The sequence below is a fragment of the Coturnix japonica genome, chromosome 9 (genome assembly GCF_001577835.2).
Source record: "Coturnix japonica isolate 7356 chromosome 9, Coturnix japonica 2.1, whole genome shotgun sequence".
Lineage (NCBI taxonomy): Eukaryota > Metazoa > Chordata > Aves > Galliformes > Phasianidae > Coturnix > Coturnix japonica.
The window spans coordinates 4,911,249-4,929,092 of NC_029524.1; the positions used below are offsets into that span (position 1 = coordinate 4,911,249).

Below are 17,844 nucleotides of genomic sequence, written 5' to 3' on the forward strand. Positions count from 1 at the left end.
AGAAGTAGGGAGATCAAAAGCAAAAATGCTTCTAATAGCTTTACATGTCAAAATTTTTGATAGAGTTTCGGAAAATCTTTAGCTTAGACTTTTTTTGTTTTTTTAATTATTTTTCCTCCTTGAAAGGTACAGAAATGGGTTGACAAAGCATTTTATTAAATTCCTAATAAATATTTAGATTGGTTTGGTCAGTGTTAAAAAGAATAACCCTTCTTCTCTATTCCAAAAATAAGTGTTTATATAAGAAAAAATACAGTTAAGAAAATGTATAGCTACAAAACCTTCTAATCACGTCAGGATAAAAGCAGAGTATGTTATTTCACTTCAGGACTAACCAGTAGACTGCTTGTCTGCTCTCAGGCAGCTTTTGGTCAACAGAGGATTATATTACCTCATCTTTTCCCATTTTTTTAATGTAAGAACAGATTTTGCTAATGGGAGTTGTTATTGGAAGGATTTGCTGACAGTAGAAGACTTCCTTGTTCAGTTTATTTCATGCAAAATTGTTTTTGTTGTGCACTATGATCAAATCATTGCCAATTTATACATTGGATCTCCAGTAGTAATTTGCTGAGATGCACTGTTTATAATGTATTCTTCAGTTAAAATGTTCTCCAAAGAGTTCTCGAAGAATCATCTCTCATAGATTATATAAATCCTACTTTATCTGAACTTAGTGTCAAAACTCACACTGCCTTAATTAGGCTTGGAATTTCACATTATTCTTTTATGCAAAAGCACATAGAGTGTTCAAATTTAAAGCCATCTATCAAAAAAGGAAGTCCTGAATGTAACTACTGATGTTTCAGTAATTTAGGCAGTGACATCACATAGAGAACTAAGCAGATCATGAGACAGAAGAATAAATTTTGTCTTTACAGTTTGTCTCTGGTGAAACATACAAAATCTGTACCAGTATGAACCTCTTTGGTATGTAGGCAAGCCATAGCTTTCTGGTTTCCTGTTAAAATAGCTAGTTGGTGTTTTATTCCTAATGCTGAGGAAGATTTAACCCTATGAAATGCAAGCATTTGCTTACTTTCCAGCAATTTTTAGTATCCACTTCTAACTTGGTTTCATTTTCTTCAAAATGCATTCAGGTTCCATTTCCTCTTGCCTTCTCTGCCTTGAAGTGAAGGGGAAGACTTAAATTCTCTGTAAAATCTCTGTTTCTTCAGTGACCTAAGCCCCAAAATCTACATCCTTTCTAATTTGTTTATCTTTCTCCACTACTCTTAGATATTATGTCTCATTCTTTGATTTCTAGCTTCAGCTTGTTCTGAAGCAGGCAATACAGGAAATCTAGCTCTGCATCTCTGGATTTATCCTGGAGGAATTAAGGTCTGCCAGTCAGGTGTATGAACTGTTTGGAGCAGAGCCAGTGGGCTAGAACTGTGGCCTTTGCTGACCCAAATCTCCATGAGGTTTTTGCCCATTGATGTATCATCCAAAAGGAGAAGTGGACTGCCAAACTCATGGCCTTCAGATCAGAGAAGGATGGGGTTTTTTTGGCCGTAATGATGCACATTTGCAGATGTCAGTGTGCTGTCTGCATCATTAGGATTTTTTAAAATTCAATATTTTCCTAACAAAACTCTTTTATTTGTCATTGTTATACAGAATAAGGATTTGTAGTGCAGACTGCATAAGGTATGAAGTTCAGTTGTTTATCTTCTACAGAAGTGAGTGAGATTTTAAGCATACATTTAAAAGGCTTCAGAAGCATCTTCACCTTTAACTGAATTTAGAGGAGGACCTCTGTCATACAGACAGGATTCTAATAAGCTGAGTTGAAGCCTGTTGAAGTCAACAGATAAAAGAATTTTAAAAGCTGATTTGAGTGTTAAGAAAGCCTGAGCTTTCTGCTGATTTTACTTTTATCAACAGACTCTTTAAGCTAGAGATGAGAGAACACATCAGTGTGTTTAAATGGAAAATAGATCTGTTCTGCTATTTTGGAAAGAAGAAAGGAAAACATTTGTATTCATAAAGCAGTTCTTAACTCAAAGAATTTGCTTCTGCAGGCTTTAGCTTCAAAATCAGTTAAAGCAGCTAGGCAATATTGACTCTACCTTAGCGTCAGGAGCTACAACTACTAAGGTTCACTTTTTTTCTCCTTTTATATTTCTTCTGTAAAGTGCTATTTTTGATCGGTATAATCTTCTATGTATTTTAAATCAGAAAACATCTAAAATTTAGAAAAGCCATTGTACTATGTTTCTTGTACTCTTGCTTTTCACCCCCAGCTCCCTCATAGTGCCTATCTTGGATTATAGTTCTTGCTTCTCCTTGTAAGACAGACATATAGCTCTTATTATGGTGCAGTTATGGTATTACTTCCGCATTGACAAAGTGAAGCTCTGTTTGTGGACACTGTGACTTGGAAAATCTAATTTACAACTGTAAAGACTGTGATTATCTTCAGAAAGCCCTGTACACATCTTGCTCTGTGATAAAGCAGGTAGTCACTTTTTAGCTCGATAGATACTAGCAAGTAGACTGTGTGCCTGCAGTCATACATGTAAGAAAGGGCTTTGGGCAAAGAGCTCAGGGAATGCATTTGATACTTCCTTTTCCTGCTGTGTTAATGTATTGATGTCTTATCTGTGATTTTGTTCTCTTGCTTTCTGCTTCCTGGGAGCCATCCTGGGAAGGTGTAAAGTGCTCTGATGGAATCTTAGTGAGTGAGTTTGGTGCGAGATGGTGGTGGTTTCTCTAACCATGTATCAGGTGGTAAACAGCAGAGTGGGATATTAGGAGGGGTGTCTGGGAAGGGTGATGCACAGGGCATACTGCACAGAATGGTAGAAAGTAGGGGCTTGCCATATATACATTTTTTTCCAGCAGGTATTCCTCCTGCTCTGTTTTGTCTTTTGTCTTTGACATGACTTTCAAGACCACATGCCTGGGGGCATGGGAGTTCCTGTGGACTCTACATGATGAGTTTGGTTCTCTTTAGCTTTTTTTCCTTTGTTCTTTTTCAAGCCAGATGCATTTGTAGTTGCAACACAGAATAGTAGTTTTCTACCACATTGGTTAATTAAATCCAAAATCTTGTAATCAGAACCTTTAGTAAGACAGACTATGCGAATGCAGTGTAAATGGTGCGTACAAATTTTAATGACTAGATCTCTAACTGTAATTAATGAAAAAGAGAATTGTCTCATCTTAGATTCTAGAAATTATTTACATTAACTTTTTACGTGAATGACAAACAAATTATGGGAAGGCGAGGAAAGTTTAGAAAACAAAAAAACTCACATAGTCCTGGTATACGTCACGTTTGTCTTAAATACGCTTGAATTTGTGAATGCGTGGTACTGATTTCGACTTTTACCTAGACAGAAAAATGGAGGTAAAAGGCATCTGATGAATCAACAGCAACACTTATTCTGTACTGCATGTATCAATCAAACGCTTTCATTCCTTGGATGCAGAACATCTATTAAAAAAGAATAAGAAAAAGTATATTGTTTTAGTTTTGGAGTTACTCTAGGTGTGTTTCAGCTGGGATGGAATTACTGTCTTCATAGTGTCTGATGTGATACTGTGTTTTTTACCCTTGGAGAAAGCCAGTGTTGATAGTACGCTGATGCTAAGCAGTGTTATACAGAGCTAAGGCCATTCTCAGTGGAGGACCCCAGGAGCTGGGGAGAGACAGAATTAGAACAGCTGATTTAAACTGGCCATGAGGATATTCCATACCATCATCATGGGGAAGGAGTTCTGAAGGGGAGGAAGTTCATTTTGCTCTCTTCTACTGCTCGAGGGACTAGCTGGGCATTGGTCAGGGGAACAGTGAGCAATTGTTTGTGCATTGCGTGTTATATATATTCATATATATATAAATAGCCATAAATATTATTAATTTCCTTTTCTCTGTTTCAGTAAATAATTTTGTGTCAACCCATGAATTTTACTTTCTTTTTTCCCTGATTCCCTCCCCCATTCTGCCAGGGAGGTAGGGAAGTAGTGAATGACTGCGGTGCTGAGCCACCTGCCAGGTTAAACCACAGCAGTGCACTGCAACTTAGCCCAGGAGGAAGAGGAATTTGCTGTTTAGCTCTTATCAGCTGAATTTCATGCTTCTTTGCTCTACTGAGTTGCTCTTTCTCTATAGTGCACTACTCTCTTAGTTCCTGAAACTTTCATATATAAGCCTCTATATAAATTTCTTCCATCACCTTCAACAAATGCAAAATTGACTTTTACTATTGCTTTCTGATAGGCAGCTGATAACTGTAAGCATTGTTGACAAACAATAAATCTTTTGGGGGGAGTGAAGGCTTTATGATCGTTAATGGCTTTACGATCTCTCGCCTCCAACTGAAGCAGTAGTTAGACCAATTACCAAGTGACACCAAGGTGGTAGCATGGTAAAATGGCGATTTATTGAAGCACACACGACCTTATATAACCTACGTCCATTTCGCCTACGCCTACTGTGTTAAACGTAGCAAGATTCTTCCAGAATATGGGGAAGGGCCTGTCACGTCACATCCCGATAACATCCCCGTATTTCGCCTAATACAACAGGGGAGAGGGGTGTTTGGTAGCAATTTCTACTTCTTCCATTTTTAAGATAAATGCTGCATTCCCTCCTTATCTTAAAATTTAGAACAGTTTCAGAAATGGTAATGTTAGTCTTTGCCCTGCATAAACACTTTGTACAAGAGGACTGGTGTTACTGTATTTATGTTAGTTAGAATAAAACACTTCTAAATTCTGTTTTAAAAACCAGTTATCACAGGTTACGTGAATAGTTATGAATAGTCATAACTGTTCGTTTGGAGTAGCACATCATTAGAACTTCTAAATAATCAGAACTTCCATTGTGCTTTGCTTTTGTTTTATTGTTCCTTTCTTCCTGCTATGCCAGTCTCCAAGGTCTAGGACTAAATTGTAGCAATTGTTTCTAATCTACTTTGTTTTCCTCCTACTCTAATGTAATGTAAAGAATTACATTGCTGTCATTGACTTGGCTGTTGTTGTAGCTCATGGGATGCTAATGGAAAAAAGATGCTTGTGGAGTTACAATCACTGAATGCTGAGATGATTTCTTAAACAAAGTCATCAAAATTACTGTGCAGAATCTATTGTAGGAATAAAGGCAATTTATTTGGTGTTTTTTTTTTCATATTTATTTTTATTAGTGTGCTTTTTGTTGTTGTTGTTTGTACGAGCTTGGGGAATTAACAGAACCAAGAAGGAGGAAAATCTACTTTTGGTATTTTTAGTTGCTTAAAGACTTTATTTTTCATTCAAACTCCCGTTTACTGATTCAGTTATTGTTAAATTGTATCTGCATTTAATCAAGAGATGGATTGTTATTCTGTCAATCAAACTCTTGGAGTGGTATCAGAATACAAGAGGAGCATATATATGTGTATAACTTTCTGCTGAGGCAATTCACCTATTCAAATAATACATATAACACACTTTAACTGCCCTGCAAACTAGAATCTCATACTATAATCTCATTATATGAACTCACCAGTTTCTCCTGGGTGTCCAGTCTTTACATAATAAAGAGATTTGAATTTCCTACTTTCCTTTCACCTTTCTTTGATATGTTCCCAGTTTAATCTTTCCATTGCTTAGTTATTAGCAAATGGGCAAAAACTGTGAAAATTGGTATCACTTCCTCTGAAACAATATATACTCCAACATATACGTTCACCCAAAGTTCTCATTTTACTAATTGTAATATGGAATAATTCAGTTTTAAAAGAACCTCAGATCATTTCTCCTGAGACTAAGATTTCCTAATGATTAAACAAAGGAGCAAGAAGGAAAAAGATGGAAGTTAGCCATGAATTAATTACTTATTTCCAAATAACTAGGGAACAAAAGAATTCTTAATTGTCGAGCTTCTCAACTGTGAACAAACTTTGTCAGTTGCCTTTGATGTCCAGAACTACTTTTTCTACTTTGAATAAAGCTATGCGAGTGAAATATCAAACCTGTTCTTGTCTGAGGGGTTTTGCAGAAGGCAATAAAGAGTTGATGGTGGTGTGCCTGAGTGAGGGAGTGCTGATTGTTAGTTGTGTGGGTTTTTTTTGTTTTTTTTTTTTTTTTTAATGTCACTACTACATCTAATTCTCAGCTCCTCTGTTAAAAAAAAGGGCAGGGATCTTTTTTTATAAGGCCATGTAGCAACAGGACAAGAGGGGAAATGGTTTTAAACTGAAAGAAGGAATATTTAGACTAGATATTAGGAAGAAGTCCTTTTCTGTGAGGGTGCTGAGACACTGGAACAGGTTGCCCTGAGTGGTTATGTATTTCCCCCCCCCTGGAAGCACTAAAGGCCAGGCTGGATGTGGGGCTTTGAGCAACCTGGTCTAGTGGGAGCTGTCGCTGCCTATAGTAGGGAGGCTGGAACTGGATGATCTTAAAGGTCCCTACCAGCCCAAACCATTCTGTGATACTGTGCAGGGATAGAACAAGGAGCAGTGGTCTAGTCCTTGAAGATGGAAACCTCCAGAAGAGCTCTTTTACAGTAAGGGTGAAGGAATGCTGGAATAGGTGGCCCAGAGAAGTTATGAAGTCTCCCATGAAGACATTCAAGAGCTGTCTGGACACTGACCAGTACAACACATTGTAGAGAACCTGCTTTAGCAGGAGGATTGTACTTGACGATCTCTTGAGGTCTCTTCCAACCCCTGCAACTCTATGGTTGCTCTAAGTAATCCCATCTAGTTAAATTTGATTTTTAAGTGTCAGCCTTCTGTCTTGTCTTGAGATGATTCCTGTTGCTTCACCAGATGTTATTCGCAGTGTTGCATACACACAACTAAATAATATGTATGAAAATTATCTTGCATCTGGACTTGGTGGTAATGCGATACGTGCATCCTTAGTGCAGTATTTACTGATGCCTGTGGTAGAACATGCTTCAAATTGTTATTTGTATTGCTTCTATAGGAGTTATAAAAATGTAAAAGTTGGGTGGAGACTGTTGATAAGAGTAGTAAAGCTATGCTGTTTACAGAATAGAAAGGAAGACCAAGTCATGTTACTATTGCAATAAATAGAGGATGGTTGTTAAGAGGGGGGCATATTGAAAACTCTCAGGAATATGACAGTCTGATGGTGCATGGTTTATTCTCTACAAGATACAGAATACAAAAGTACTTCTAAGTATTTTCTAAAAATGTAAAACGATAAGCTGACTGGAGTACTGGAATACTGGAGTATTCCTGCCTGCCTTTCTACTTGCTTCTAAATCTTGATAAGAACTGTATTTCTTTGGACATTTTTTTTATTGCATCAGAGTTTTGCAACCAAAATCAATTCCTCTAAAAGTATCTGACCATAATTATGTTGGACAGTGGGAATACATTAAAAGCATTTTGAAAATTGGCTTTTTATTTTGGTGTATTTATTGGAGGGATGCCTGTAAACATTGGTTTTAAATCAGTTATTCGTGGCACAGTCTGTGTCATTTTGATCTAACATTTGAATGTTTATAAAGAAACTTGGAACCTTATAAGTGACTTGAGTAGTAATACTGGATATGTGTTAAATGTTTTCTCTTCAAAGAAGATAACATAAACTAGTGGTATATGCACTGTTAATTAATTGATCATACAATTTTTTTCTTCTTTAGTGAACAAGCATAAGCCCTGGATTGAGACATCGTACCATGGAATCATAACTGAAAATAATGACACTGTAATTTTGGATCCTCCTCTTGTTGCTTTGGATAAGGATGCACCCGTTCCATTTGCAGGTAGGAAACTGCATTAAAAGCAGTTTTTGAGTGTATGGACTGTATTATAAAGTTATTTGCATTTGTAAGGAATTAATTTGTGGAACGCAGAGAATGTAATCTGAAGCATGTTTTTAGAGGCTGCAATTGAGTATTCAGACTTGACCATTGGCTCATAGACCTTGAAATATGATATGTGTCTATTAATTTGTTGTGAAGCAGAAGTGTTTATAAAATAGTAGGCTTACACCATTAACGTTTTTTAATGATAACACAGAAATTTCATGATGAAATTTGAATATAATTTTACAGAAACTAGTCATTCGAATTGCCTAAAGTAATCAGATATAGTTAATTCTGTTTATAAATAATAACTTCTCTTTTCTGTTCCACACCCTGGTCCAAAACTGGCCGTGAGCAAATTCCATTACAAATATTTAAAAGGAGCTCAAATTTGATATTACTATGTTAGTACTTTATAACTGTCAAGATTTGGACAGAAAATGTAATAGAGGTTTCGAAGATTTTTGCTAAGATTACCATATGATAGATGTATGCCCTATAGAAGTTTTAACCTGTATTAACCTGACGCTTATTCTGTCATATTGTGTACTTTAGCAGAAGAGTGTTCTTTTGCACATCAAGCTAAGTGTTCTCCTAAATTCCCTGCCTTATTAAGGGTATTTCTTGTGAAGATATGGGAATATATTAAGATTTTACACCTGTTTTGAGGATCCTAAAAACATCTATTTCTTAAAAATATTCCATTGTTTAAGAATATTAATCTTGTTTAAGCAAAGGAGCTGGTGAAATATCCTATGAATAGCCTCAGAATGTTCTTGTGAAATGCAGACAGGTACAGGAGGCAGTAAGTTATGGTACTTGGCCCTAAATTATTTTATAACATCATGTAAGAATTATTAGCTACTTTCCCCATAAGCACACTCCATTTTAAGGTCAAGATTGATTTTTGACTCATGGTGCTCCCTGGTTCTTGGCCTCACAGAATATATTTCTTCCTCAAATATATATTCATTGGGGCAAATTCAGTGGAGAACACTCAGGTGAATTTATTCAGAGGTAAAGACCCCATAGAGTATCTGGTATGGCCACAGCAATCTGAGCACCAAATACTGCACATCTGTTTCTATGACACTGAGTTACCTGTTACTGGAGAAGTAATCAATATGCATTCAAAGATAAGGAAGCTACCTCTAAGTGGGACATGCTAATTATAGTTAGAGCAGGAGTATGTCATGCTCAGGGTATGTATCACGTTTCACAAACCGTTTTTTAAGAAAAGAAAAGAAAAGAAAGAAAAAAGTAGTTTCCAAGTTATTTGTTTATGAATTCACTAAGATATCATTCTATTTTAGAACAAAAATTGTGGAATAAGACTTCATATGATAAGCAGTTATCCATAACATATTTGTGTAGCTTGTATTTATTTTTTTTTCTTAGTGCTGTCTTTCACATGTATACGCAATTCATTCTTTCAAATGTTTGTGACAAACAAGAATAAACTTTATTTTTGCAAGGATTGAATCTATGGAACCTTCAACTACAGTAATTTAGGAATTCCATCTTTTCACAATTAAAAATATCCTTTTCATTTAGGGGAGATTCTTCTCTGGTATGAATGCTTATCTTATTGCATCTTTCACTTTTATTCCCTTGGGAGCCTTACATTAATGTTAATTATGTGCTATTTTCACTGATACTTAATCAAAATGTGTGCTAATTGTTTGATGATTTTCTTTGTTTCTTGTGTTGGTATAACCAACATATTTTTCTTGAGTTAGTGATTTACCTTTCCTGTAGAACACCATCCTTTGAAATACTGAACTTGCACACACTGACTTCTATGACAAAAAGGTTACCTTAGTTAATAGTTCTAATCTGGCTTCTTCACTTATTGATTTAATTCACATTTCAGGAAGCATTATTGCGTATGGGAAGAAAAATACGTGGTGTATATTCCCTGGCATTAGCATTTCAGTTCATTTCCACTTATTCATTTGCTTTTGGTGTTATGGTCTACAGTCTATACATAACATTATAATTCTGACCTAATTCACCTTTATTCCCTCAGAAGGTCTGGATTCCCTGTCTGTTTTGAAATACCTCTGTGTTTTCTTTTTTTAAAAAGCTCATTCCTCTTTAATTTGTTAAAGAAACATTTATTCTTATTTCTATCTTAAGTTTAGACTTTACTGTCATGTAATCTCATCTGGCTTCATAACAGCCTTAATGTTATTATAAGTCTTTGTGGAAAATTCAGTTCGTATGATTATACACAGTAGGAGCAAACTGAAAATGTACACAGCTAAGATTAATGATATTCACTAGCATTACATTTAATGGTACTTTAATGTGGAGTTTTTTCTGTGGTCATATTTTTTGACATATTCCCACATATTTGTGGGAAACACACGTTCCCTCTAGTCCTATCCCTGGTTACACAGAAGAACAGGCAGACCCTCACCTTGCCTCTCAGAAAGTCGTAGAGTGCAATAAGGTCAACCTTGAGCTTCCTCATCTCCAGACTGTGAACAATCCCACTTCCTTCAGCCTCCCCCCATAAGTCTTGTGCTCCAGACCCCTCGCCAGCTTCATTGCCTTTTCTGGACATGCTCCAGGGCCTCAGTGTGTTACTGGCAGCGAGGGTCCCATGACTGAGCACTGTACTTGAGGTAAAGCCTCAAATTGTACCAGAATTGTTCCAGAGAACCAGAGCTCTAACTGTGCCTTCACTTTTGCCCTATTAATATTTTTATTATTTAGTTGCTTTAAAAAACTATAGTCTTTTGAAACAGTTTTCCATTAATTGTTTTTCATAAAAATGGACTCAGATTCAGTAATGTGTCAGGGCAGAGTTTTTGGCTTACACTTAAATATCTGCTTGGATCTCTCTGAACAAGATGTTTAAATTAGGCTTAAAAGTATGTAGTTTCTTCCTCTGGATCTATTGCTGCTCGCAGTAGTTCAGATGAGATTCCAGCCTTTGTTGCATTGCCCAGCTTGCTTTATAGTGTAGGAAGAAGCAGTAACTCTTGCCATTCTGTATTTTCTCAGCTTTCTTTAATGCATTTAAAACTTAACATGAAAATGCTGCCCTTCCAGAAGGGACAAAATTTGGTCACAATGAAGCTGTTATGTCAATCAGGTCCTTAGTAAGAAGGAGGTTTACTCAGAATCCTGGTTTAAGTAAGGCTTGGTACTAGACTGTAATCTTTGCTTGTAAACCTGTTAAATTGGGCCAAACCTCACTTCTAAGTTAAAACCAATGTTGCATAGCTCTCAATGGCTTTAATTCCCTTTTCATTAACCCCACAAGTATTTACATATTATACTACTTAACTTACAACTTCACACACCTGCAGCCTTTGCTGCCATTTAGTTATTTTAAAGAAAATGTGGCATGTCAAGTGAAGCCAGCTGAGGCTTAATTCTTCAAGCTGCAATCAAGTTATGTGGGCATGAGATTGTGCAATATTCATGGAAGTATTTAGTATGAGGTAGAATGAATCCCTGAAATTTTAGAGCTGGGAAAGCTTCTTCTAGAGATCTAGGTAAGGATAGGTCTTGTACTGACTTGGTGTCACAGGGAGACAGCAAGATTGTTTCTTAATTTGTGCTGTAAATGCAAGAGTAAGTCTTTAGTGTCTGTGAAATCAACCAAAATGCCTCAAGAAGTTTTGAAAAGTGCTTGACTGGGGAGATGTCTTCTACTGATCCAGGGCTATTGGACTGCTAGTCTTTTTTTTCCAGTGCAGTGATCAGTAGTGAAGTGACGACAAGGAAGAGTTAAAATGTTTGAATAGGCTGCAGATTTCTATTGTAAACCTCAACACGGGGGGAAAGAACAAGTCCAACACTCATAAATACAAGAAAACCACGGTCGGAAGGCATGGTCATGTTGTTTGAGAGGCTGCTCTCAGCTGCTTCATCTCTGCTCCTTCTGACAAATTCTGGGACAGAAGTCTTAACAGAAAGTGTCACACTGTACTTCACTAAGCTACGAGGATTAAACTTCCACAGGAAGTGGAAGATATAAATTGAAAATTAAAGAAATCAGAGAATTGTGTAATGGCTTGATTTGATGGGACCTTGAAACCCAGCCAGTTCCAACCCCCTACAGTGGATGGGACATCCACAGCTTCTTTGAAATTTCAATCTCCAATTCTTTCAATCTCAAATTGAGTGCACTAGGAGCCATGTGCCAGAGGTTTAATCTCCAAATTAAATCTACATTATGCTTTATAAATCAAAGTTATTGTTGAGGACTGAGATATCTGCAGGTAGTCTAGTGCTGTGGTCTCCAGGATTATAGTGATAAGAAGACCTATGTTGATAGTAGGAGATGATAGCAGAGAATGAGATTATGCTTTTTTTTGTCCTTATTTTTTTTTATCTTTTTCCTCACACAAGAAATTCAACATTGACTTAAATGAACCAAGAAAGGGCAGTTCATACCAATCAGTGTAAGATCTCAGAGTTCAGCAAGAGAACCCTGCAACTGGTCATGGTTTTATATTATTAGGGATCCTTTGAGCAAAGTACCATCTTTCAGTTGTCATGGTGTGCACACAGCATGTGTATTTCACGTGTTGCTTCCCTGCAAATAATCTTTGACCTGCTAGCACTAAGTTATTAAGGCATCTGATGTTTGTCCATGAATTTTATTTGCTCTCACTGGTTTTGTTTTCTATACCCATTCTTTTGTTCTGTTGGGTTTTTTGTTTTGTTTTGTTGTTTGTTTTTTTTTCCATTAGTTTTGGCTTATACCTGTTCTTAGTTTTTCTGTTTTCTCTTCTGGAAACTTTAACAGTGTTTTGAACATTTGTGCCTTTTTTCCACTCCATGGCTACTAAGATCAATCTTCTACTGTCTTGTCAAGCCCTTCTAGTGTCATACAGATGTTATGGTACATGTCAATCCCTTATTAATGGAGTGGTCATAAAAGAAAATGCATTCAGCACTGCTTTTCTCTGCTCTCTTGCATCTGAAGTAAAAAATGATGACAGGAGAAAGAAATCTGTGCAGTTGCCCCTTGAGCAGGTCTGTGTTTCTAGGGAGGATTGACAGGAAATGTAGAAAACTCTTCAACTGGTCTCTGAAAATGCTGGCTGACAAATACGATCAGCCTGTTTCATAACTGGAGTGCGAAGAATTTCACAATATTGCAGCGAACTGTCTTTTAGGCTCTTGAATTCATTGTGAATTGTGTGACAGAGTATATGTAAAACCATGGTTCTTAGAACTATCATGATATGAGCATACCCATGTCTTTTTTTTTTATTATCCAAGTTCATTTTTTCTATACACACAGTTTTGAAGGACAGTTTGAAAATATTATCATGAATTGTTAAGTGCTGTTAACATCCTGAGTGCTGCCTTATTCAAGGTATTACAAAAAAACAACCATGAAGAAACAGCAAGTTCTGTGGAAAAATAAATTAGGACTTCTTGTCCTTCTTTTAACAAACATAGTGTTGGTTGTAGAATGGGCTGACATTATCTCATTTAGGAAAACCCATCGGGGGAATCATAAACACCAAACCAATGAAATCTCTTACAAAGATGGAACATAAAATAGACCTTCGAGGTCAGCTGGAAACTACTTCAAGGCTTTGACTTTAGTGGTTTTCCACTTAGGAGTGGTTTAGCTACAAAAAATGTGATATCGGCTGAATCAATTTGGCAGTGGTGTATCTTTTGTGATGGCAAGAAATTGTCACAAAATGCTGTACAACTTCAGAATGCTGGTTGGAAAGGACATCTGTATATATTTCATTAACAGCAACTCCATTTCATCAGTAATGTGCAAAAATGGGTCAGAAAAAAACCTAAGGCAGGGCCTATTATACCTATATTATCTCTGACAAATAGTTTTCTGTCCTAATTTTAAAGATCTGCTCCAACACAGATGCAACAGATTCCCTGGGCAATCTCTTTCACGTCTTTACCGTGCTCAGTGTTTTCCACAATGCTTAACCTAAGCTCTCCATGCTGCAATTTTAGCCCATTAGATTTTGTCCCATCCCCAGGGGATAGGCAGAGGACCTTATTTCCATTCTTTTTTGCAGCAACAGCTCTTTATGTCACCCCTTAAGAGCACCATAAACATCTTAAATAGCACAGGGGCTTCAGCTGTTCATTGTGTAACTGATAGAGAAGTGAAGCAGAGAAATAGGAGGTGACTTTCAGAGCAATGAGGCGATGATTAATGCCTTTTCACCTTGGAAGTGAAGCTCCTAACACTTCACTGAATCACCCTTATTAGGCTGATACAATTGCATGAGTCCACTGTGTTGCATCAAGGATAAGCTGGATAATTTTATCTCAGGAAGTTGTCCCCATTAAGTCTTAAGTTTCTCTTACATTCCTGATAGACTTACAGATAGCCTTTTTTAAAAAAGGTCGAGACTGACTCTTCATGGCTCTGTGCACACAGGTACTCTGTCTCAGAAGCAATTGCAAGTCAGGCTTTGTTTGCAGGTGGAGTTTCAGCCTCTGACTGCTATTTTGGCTGTGCATGGTAAAGAATGAGTAGACAGTACAAACATGTAAGAATTTCTGAATATTCATTAACTTCTGACTGCATCCACAAACTCTCCCAAATAATCACTGTTATTTTAGTAGCTCATAGAAGTGTGTATGCTCAGTGCTATTATAGCAAAACCCAGTCATTGCAGTCTGCTTACATCCTGGGTCTTGAATATAAAATCCCAATTCTCTGCTCAAAATTGCGAAGCTGTCTATCTTTCTTGTTTACTTGTTTGCTTTTATTGATAAGCAGTGGTTGGTAAGAGAAACAACCTTTTTGTACAGCGTTGCAAATATGGAAAATTACTCTTCTAATTGTGAATACCATCTTTTATAACTCTCTCAGTCATTAAGATGTAAAGTCATGCTGACACTTTCATGAATGTTGATGTTAATTTTTTTTCCCTGTAGAAATGATACATGATTAAAAAAACCTATAAATAATATAACTATATATATATATTTATTTATAACTATCTATAAATATAACTATAAATTAATCCATGGAATATCATTGTTGCTTGTAACAAATGCAGTCTTTAAAATAAGAATATAAAAAAGCATCTTCACTGTGATGAAAATATAAGGTAGATGAAGAGATGGGCAGCAGCTCAGTCAGCTCAGCTTTAACCAGTGTACTGTTTGCCATCTAGTATAAGGTTATGGTGTTAGATGCGGTGACCTCTGTTGGTCAGTCCCTGCATGGAATTCATGGATAAAGATTTAATGTGGGTTTTTTTTCCATTGAATTTTTTTTTTTTCCAATTAGATTTGACAGCCATTCTTACCTTTTTTGACAGTACTGAAAGAAGTAGGCCACATTCCTGTCTCAAATAGAGACTGAAGTTTCAAGAACTCACTGTTCTGTGGTCTGTCATTATAAGAATAAGTAAGGTTAGGAAGAAATTCACAGTTTAATGTGTGAACACATGAGGGAAACTTCTGGCAACTGAAAACAGTAATGAATGAGAACATTGAAATAAACTTTGCTACAACTAAAGATGAAGAGAGAAGCAAGTAAAGTAACCAAATAATTATGGTTTCATTGTGATCACTTGGGCTTTTAGGCTTATGGAAAGGAATGGCAAATTTTAGGCTTATTGCTTTGAAAATGAATTTGAAGCTGCTTTGAATAGTTTTATTTATAATGTTTGGGAGAATTGTGGATGTACAGACCTTCAAATGAAGACAGAGAAATAATCTGAAGTTTTATGGAGCTGCATATTATACTGACTAAGTAATTAAACAAGTGTTTGTTTAAAGCAGGTCATTACTGAAGTTGCCAGAAAAATGCCTGTCATTAAACTTCAGGGCTGCTCTAGATGCTAATGATGAACCAAAATGGAATGAACTGGGATTGCTAGAGCTGTAGGTCCCACAAATGATAACTCCTGTTACACTATGACTACAGATGTAGTTTCTGCATCTCACACCTTCTTTGAGCATTATGAAGCCTATTAATCCATTCCATATGAATACCATTACATTTAATTTAAAAATAAAATAAAAACTTGTTAATGTTGTCAATGTATAGAATTGTTTACTATATAAAAATTAGTTTAAAAGTTTTCTTCCAAATTCCAATTAATTGAATTGTTGGAATTGCTGAAGGTGAGAGATGCAGTTTTACTGCATCTTTAGAAGACCTTTCTTCTAAAAAGGATGCTAAAAAAACAACAGCTTCAGCTCCACCTGTAAGATTCATATCATCTTGAAAGATGAAAATGGACAACTCTGAAAGACAGCTGTTTTATTTGAACTTCATCCAGATATTAAAACAAAAACAAAAATAAAAATGAAACTACAATAACGTACGAGTCACAAACTCAGTTATAATTGTGTCAGGCTAATTTTGTAGAAAGCTCCAGAAAACCACATTTCATACTTTCCCATTTTTATTGTATGAAATTATATTGTTAGCCACAATGTTTTTGCTGAAGTATTTGTTGCAAAATTTCCAAGTTCGTTTAAATCTTACATTTTACACAAAAGTTCTCACATGGAAATTGGACAATAAAATGAAATCATCAATGACTATTAAAATTATTTGCACTGCATCTCAATAAACTGGTGAAGAAAGTACAGGCTATGTAAATTACTGACATTAAACACTTTTATTAACATTTCTAGGGGTGAAACATCTTGAATTGGTACAACTAAGCTCACTGTTATTGTAGTAGTCTCTTTTGTTCTGGCAGTTTTCATCTGTGAGGACACAACATCATACAATGACACTAAGCAATGCAATTAGCATATTAGCAAAGTAGTCATAACGGTCTGTAAGTGTTGCTGCCAGTCTTGGCAGGACAGTCTAAGACATGCATGTGCTTCTACTTCTAAGAATCAAGAAAGGAAGGGAAGGCATAAAGAATTTGATTCTGGGCTGGTAGTTTAGAGCATTGATTTTTCTACTCAGTCCTACTGCTTCTGGCTGCGTTAGATGGATCAAAGCCATTTGTTCTCTTGACCTGGGGTTTCTGACACTGTCCTCACTTCTGTGAGTTCAATCTATATAAAAAAAGGAATTTTCTGAGTGCTTGTGTCTCAGCACTGAATGTAGTCTTCTGCAACAGCAAGGACAAGAGGATTTGCTATTCCCAGATGCCACTGTTTTCTCACCCATAACCTTTCATTATTTACATATGTACTATGTATGGAGTTGATCCAACCTGTGCAAATGGATTAGTGTGGATATTGAACCTGAGCTAACAATTGTTAGAGATTTGTATTGTCATAGTTGCACAGCTCTCTGTGGCTGTCACTGGCCCCGTCAGCTCTGAGGCAACAAGGCAGGCACATTAACAGCACAGTGCAGAGCTAGGGTTGAAACCCAGAGAGAAAGTATAAGCTATAGCGGATTGGGGAGGGAAGGAAATATGCTGTTACAGAAAGTTAAAAACTCTTGATGCAACAAGCATTGTGTAGACATGTTTTGGCTGTTACTTCTCAAGTATTAATAATAATAACAATGATTTGAGTACTTAGTCTTAGGGTTCTGTTATGTGAAGGAAGAAGTAACTGTCCTTTTCTTTGGGGGCAGGAGGGAGGAAGTGAAGAGGAAGGCTAATTTTTCTAGTTTTTTTAACCAAAAGCGTGGGATAACTAACCCTGTCATTGAGGATCTCTCTATCTACACTTGGCCATTATCCTTATCAAGAGATAAAATATCCTGTTATTTACTGTGAAGGTACAACTCATGATGTGATGATGTGAGGGATTGGTTTCCAGATTTTTTTTTCTGGTGTTAAATGCATAGGGAAACATCACTGGGATGTTGTGAACGATACTTTACCCACTGAAATGTAGGAATACAGCAAGAAGTTGAGGAATGTGCACAGATTTGGGGGAAAGTAGCAGCAGCCCCTTGGTACCTATTTAGGAGGGAACTGAGAGGAGGAAGCTGGAGGTCATTGTGGTGGAAGGAGGAAAGACAACAGATTAAAACAGGAAGGTCCAGACTAGACAGTCAGGTTTTGAAGCACTAACATCTTAAGAGGATTTCAAGACCTAACTGCATAGAACCTTGAGTAACCTGTCATGACCTCATAGTTGCCCCTGCTTTGAGCAGGGCATTGTCCCAGTGA

At 36.6% G+C, this 17,844-nt stretch overlaps 1 protein-coding gene across 1 annotated transcript in view; it reads left to right on the forward strand.

The window, feature by feature from the left end:
* Nucleotides 1-17,844, forward strand: part of CLSTN2 (calsyntenin 2) — a 275,096-nt gene that overhangs the window by 120,409 nt on the left and 136,843 nt on the right. Inside the window, exon 2 of the mRNA XM_015871212.2 lies at nucleotides 7,610-7,732. Coding sequence (XP_015726698.1) covers nucleotides 7,610-7,732 — 123 coding nt within the window. The remainder of the gene's footprint in view (nucleotides 1-7,609; nucleotides 7,733-17,844) is intronic.